Genomic DNA, 5,808 nt, shown 5'->3' with positions numbered 1-5,808 from the left:
TTAGCATGTTTTGTTCAAACTTTCGCCATGGCATTAGAACTGGTACACCGTTGTCGAAAACACAATGACGGTGCCGTGGGTGGAAACTTACAGATTAAGGGGCGGTGCCGGTGATATTATCCTTTGCCACGTTTGCCACGTCACCAGGGGAGCGAAATCAGACCCGCTCGTTTTCTCAGATGCTTGCAGAACTAAAACAAATAAAACAAAGTTACTGGGTTAATCTTTTTCACATTTCCTTGGTTGGTAGATGTACCGGGGACCTGATTAGAGCTCTTAAAACCTGGAAAAGTCAGATTTTCATGATATGTCACCTTTAAATGTATTCAATATTAAAGTGATCTCATCATTTGGCAATTATGTTAAATGATATAACATTTTGAATATATTATTATTTATTATTCAAAATAGCCCTGGAATTTGAAATCATAACCTGTTGCTCATATTCATTGCAGTCCAAAATAATTTCACATGCTTAAAGTCTAGCGTGACCACCCCTCTACTACTCGACCCCCTGATTGTCCACACTGACTAGACAGAAAATAGTATGTTTTAAAAAGTTCACCCTTATGTCTGCTTAGTGACAACAGAGCTACTAATCGTAGCTTGTAAATTTAAAGCTTTTGTATAAATATAACAGTCCTGACTTGTTTGTGTTTATGAGGATCCCTGTGGCCCGATCTCACGCCGCATGTCTCTTTTCTCGCAGTTCTGTCGGGTGGACAGCACAGTCCTCTGCGGCGTTCGGTGTCTCTGACCCCTCCGATGAGCGGCGGATCTAACCAGCCTCTGGGGCACGGATGGCTCTCCCAGGAGGACCTGCGTCCCCGCGGGCCGGCCCACGACCACGCCCCCATCTCTCCTCAGAGCAGCGTGGCATCCTCGGGCAGCGGAGGCAGCGAGCACCTGGAGGAACACGTTGCTGTCCGAAGTACATTCCATGAGGAGGGCAGCGGGATGAGGGGTGAGCCACAGAATTGTTTATGTGCATTTGAAACTTGACCAAACAGGAGACAATTTTTTATGACAAGTAAACAGATCTTAAAAATAAATAATTGGTCTAATCAGTCATGATGAGCCCAGACCTGTAAAAACTAGGTCACTCACAAGAAATTTTATCCTGCATTGCTTTTCATCTGAAACTATGTGATGTCACTCTCAGATGTGCCGTCATGGCTGAAGAGTCTCCGTCTCCATAAGTACGCTGGGCTCTTCTCCACCATGACCTATGATGAGATGATGTCAATGACGGAGCAGAAGTTGGAAGCTCAGGTTGGTGTTTTGACCCTGTATGCGTTTCTTTGCTACGCTGCAAAAATGACTTTCCTGCTCAATATTTTTGTCTTGTATTCCAGTATGAATAATTGAACATATGTAAAATAAGATACATTTACTTTAAGATGTTTTTACAAACTGATGTAAGATAACAGGTCTTGTGTTTAGAGAAATCAACCACAATTTTCTGAGGTTTATGATTAAAAAAAATAGATGCAAATAGGGTAGGAAAAATACATTTGTTTTCCCTTTTGAATTATATTTATATATCTTATATATATATCCAAAAAATATCTTGGCCACAAATTAAAAAAATTTTAAAAACAGGTTTTTAAAAAAAAAAAAAAAAAAAAAAAAAATCATTTATTTTGTTCCCTCATTTTAGGTAAATTGTGACTATGATTTAATTCAATTAAAATGAGGGAACTGATTATTACAACCTGGCCGTGATTTAAATAATTTTTAATTCGCCTTATTGGAAAAGTTACACAGGCAAATTTATGGCAATTTTTATGTGTGAAATTTGGCTGTTGATTGTAGGGGAATCTTATATATTTTATCCATCATGTATGTACTGTACATATATAGATTGGTACATTTTATATGTTGTATAGTATGAGCATGTCAGCTTTTGTTTTAAATGTTGTTTTTCTCTGATATAGCAAGTCACCAAAGGGGCACGGCACAAGATCATCATCAGTATTCAGAAGCTGAAAGACAGACAAAACATGCTACGCTGTTTGGAGAAGGTCAGAACCTCTCTCTCCCCATGTCAGTTTATTCTGACTCATAGTCTTTGTTTTTGTGCACAGACCTATCAATCATAGTCTTTACATTTGCAGTCATTCATACTGTGGTTACTTTTTCACTGTTTCAGATTTGGGTTTGAACCTTTAACCTTTCAGTATCCAGCCTTGATCTTTAACTGCAGTTCCACGCTAAACCTCTGCCATTATCATTTTCACATGCACTTTTTATGTGTGTTAATTATTAAATGTCATCTAAGGACACGCTATTCGAAACAACAAGAGACAGGAAGGAGCCAGATGTCTAATTTCAGAGCAACCTTTTCATCAAGCTTTCCATCTCGATGCATTTGTAGCATCAGAAATAAGACACGTCCTCCTGATAGTTGGGTCCATTTAAAGTTTTAATGTCCCGCATGTGTCGGCCCTGTTAAGAGTCGCACCGTGTGACGGGGAAACAAACATGCTCGTATTTTTGGTAGACCTTCATTTTGTCCTCGCAAGTCATTTTCCGCCTCATTACATGTCTGAAATATCCCGACAGTTGACGTATTGAATTTATGGAAGTGTCCAAAATAATACTGCACCGCAACCTTGAATATAACAACTACGCATGCATCCACTCATTTGTCATCTCTCTCTCTTTCAGGATATTTTGGAGGGAGGGAATCTACGTGCTCCTTTGCAGGAGCTCCACCAGATCATCCAGACACCCATTAAAGCCTGCAGCACAGAGGAGTCTTCACAGCGCCACCTGCTGAGCGCAGAGGGGAAGAGCAGCATGGCCAGTTCCCACCTGGGCGGAGGAGAGACGGAGGGCAGCTCCACGGTCATAGCCGAGGGAGACATCCCTGCTCAATTCACTCGCGTCATGGGCAAAGGTTCACACGTAGTTCTTCCCGTAATCTGAGAATCATTTGAGGCTGTTAAGAATGTTTAGGTCATCAGGTTTAAGCCATTTCCAAACAACTTTATCTTACAGACAGAAAAATGGGTCAGAAGATGTCAGACAGAGATTATGTATTTTACTTCCCTCAACTCTTGTTGAGTTTTCCATAACCATAGCAGATTGAAAGTAATATAGTTTGGCCATTGTCTTAGAAGTTTTTTTTTTAATAAATGTGACTTTAACTCTTTCTTTCTGTTTTTGTGACAGTTTGCACACAGCTCCTTGTCTCCGGGTCAGATGAGGAGAACATTAGTTCCTACCTACAGCTTATTGATAAGTGCCTAATCCATGAGGTGAGTGTTCATGAAATCCAAATAGCCATTAATTAATTTATTAATACATGAAACTTCTTGGTCTTATTGTGGAAAATTCATCCGCTTTATATTATTCCCAATGGATTCAATCAAGTCCTTACTTGTTGAATATCCTGTTCCACTCAGAAAAATGTCACACAATGGAAGTAAAATAGTTAGTGAACCAGTGTTGTTATTTTTAAGCAAAACTATAACTATTAAAAATAGTTTTTCGGTAATTAAAGTAAAGCTGAAATACCTTAATCGAAAATTAGAAATGTTGCCTTGGCAACCAACTGAAATAAGTTCAAGTCAAAACATTAAAATGACTAAAACTAAAGCAGAGATAAAAATAAAGCTAAATAGAAATGTAAGCACAGAAAAATTACAAAACTGAAACTAAAATGAAAATAAAAATGGATAATATAAAAGTAAAATCTAACTCAAAATATTAATAAATACTATAATATTTTATATATGTATATTTACAGTCATCTTATCAGGAAGATTCCAGATTTTGAAGAGTGTATCAGATAAAAAAAAGATATTTCAGATTTTAGGGAGTATGCTAGCATTAGCATATAAATGATGCCAGCTAATAAATGTAGACTTAAATTCACTAAACATTAATTTTGATTTCATGATGTTTAAGCCATTTATTAGGTGCTTTTATCCAAATTAAGTTTCTCATGTGAGACTGTCGAGGTCAGCAGATGGTGAGCATACAGTTCCCTTTTCTGGTTTGTGTTATCCTTATTATTGAAACTTCTGAACAAATTACATGCTAAATTTTAGAATAAGCAGACATAGTCCCATTAGGCACGGATCAGTTATGAGGTGTAAAGTATGTTGAGCAGTGTTGAGCTGGAATGGAAATCCTGAGTCTCTCACTTCTCCCACCTCTCACAGGCCTTCACAGAGACGCAGAAGAAGAGGTTGTTGTCATGGAAACAGCAGGTGCAGGTGCAGTTCCGGTCAATTTCACGGAAAACTCTCCTTGACCTAACAGGACAGAGAAGAAGGTAAAGTGGATTTTGAAAGTAGGGATGTGACCGAATAGTGAATCCGTATTCGGAAAGGCACGGAAAACGAATGACGCATTCTATGGAATGTCGTATTTATTCCCTTTAGGTGTTCTGTAGTACATGTCATCTCCTTTGTCATTATTCGGATTCTGGCACATGCCTATTTGAAAGTCATGGTTAGAATCAAGGCACAATTTCACATTCTTGTTCTGTTGAGATTCTGTCCGTTTAGGTCCTATGATAAGGCCATGATACTGTAAATGTAATTCCAAAATTAACAATATTTTGAACACGTTGCTCTGACATATTTAAGCCCTTTGGGCTAATATTACTGAAGTTTTAACCTTCTTCATTTAAAAATACACATGCACATTTAAAAAAAAAATCCATTGTTATCCAAGATATTCTAATTGGAGTTAATTCCACATCATTCAAAACATGTTGAAAACATGCATGAAAAATACACACAAAAAAATGGTGCTTTTACATCTATCAAAGAATTTTAGCTTGTGAAAATCTATTGCATTTATTCATGTTTAAATGCCTCCCTGAGACACTATGGAGGACTTTTGAAACATGAAGTAGAAATTGTGTTTATTAATTTTTATCAAATTAAAACTACTTAAAGTATCAACCTGATATCAAACATTTCTTGTAAATAGTCATATTTTTCAAATTATTATATGACATTCTGGAATACTTGTAGCTGTGTATTAAGAGGGATCATGTACAGTCAGATAATCATTATTGCAAAATAAATTGCTTTTGTAATAATGGCATTTGACTGTACATTATCCTTCACATATTTATAAATGATTGAGTAAATTTCAGTGGAAGATATTCACCATGACAGCTGTCATCTGATTAACAGAGCAGTGTTTCCCGACAAAAACAGGTCTGTTGCTCAATTTGACCGAATTACATCATACAGTGGACTGAGGCAGGCATTAGCCAAGAACAGTCCTTTTGAGGTTTACTCTGTCAGATACATTGATTAATTTTTTGGATGGGCGTCTTTATTATTGCCATCTGTGTTTTTATTTATTGGACAAAGACTTTAATGATGTTCGGATACCACAGACCACACAGATGTGTTTAGGACCATGAGTCACGGTTTTCCGTCACTCCCTACTGGATTGCATCATGGTCTGAAAATAGAGCATATGATACTTAACAAGAATCTCTTATTTTATGCCACAGTATGAGGCATTACGGACCTCTACATCATTGGTTCTCAAACTTTGTAACTTTAAAGTCCCCCATTGTCAAAGTCAATACTAAAAGGCCCTCCTACATAGACTCTCATTTTTCCTCTTGTACTTCTGCCAAAATGATACCAAAAGCTGGAGTTTGTTTTCAAACTAGGCCTGTCAAGATTTTTAAGTAACTTAAAGAAACAAAATTTGTAAAGGAAACATAATATGAATAAATGTCTTGGAAAGAAATATACTAAATATATCTACACACAGACACACACACACACACACACACACACATATATATATATATATATATATATA

At 37.0% G+C, this 5,808-nt stretch overlaps 1 protein-coding gene across 2 annotated transcripts in view; it reads left to right on the top strand.

Moving 5' to 3' along the window:
* LOC107751762 (protein Smaug homolog 1-like) overlaps positions 1 to 5,808 on the top strand; it is a 45,735-nt gene that overhangs the window by 33,276 nt on the left and 6,651 nt on the right. For both annotated transcript variants that reach the window (XM_016567529.1, XM_016567530.1), the window contains 6 exons: positions 710 to 964; positions 1,163 to 1,272; positions 1,938 to 2,024; positions 2,671 to 2,902; positions 3,178 to 3,263; positions 4,173 to 4,285. In XM_016567529.1, the coding sequence (XP_016423015.1) occupies positions 710 to 964; positions 1,163 to 1,272; positions 1,938 to 2,024; positions 2,671 to 2,902; positions 3,178 to 3,263; positions 4,173 to 4,285 (883 nt within the window). The remainder of the gene's footprint in view (positions 1 to 709; positions 965 to 1,162; positions 1,273 to 1,937; positions 2,025 to 2,670; positions 2,903 to 3,177; positions 3,264 to 4,172; positions 4,286 to 5,808) is intronic.

Source organism: Sinocyclocheilus rhinocerous, unplaced genomic scaffold, assembly GCF_001515625.1.
Source record: "Sinocyclocheilus rhinocerous isolate Xijiao unplaced genomic scaffold, SAMN03320098_v1.1 scaffold993, whole genome shotgun sequence".
Taxonomy (NCBI): Eukaryota; Metazoa; Chordata; class Actinopteri; order Cypriniformes; family Cyprinidae; genus Sinocyclocheilus; species Sinocyclocheilus rhinocerous.
This window is presented reverse-complemented; position numbering and strand designations above follow the sequence as displayed.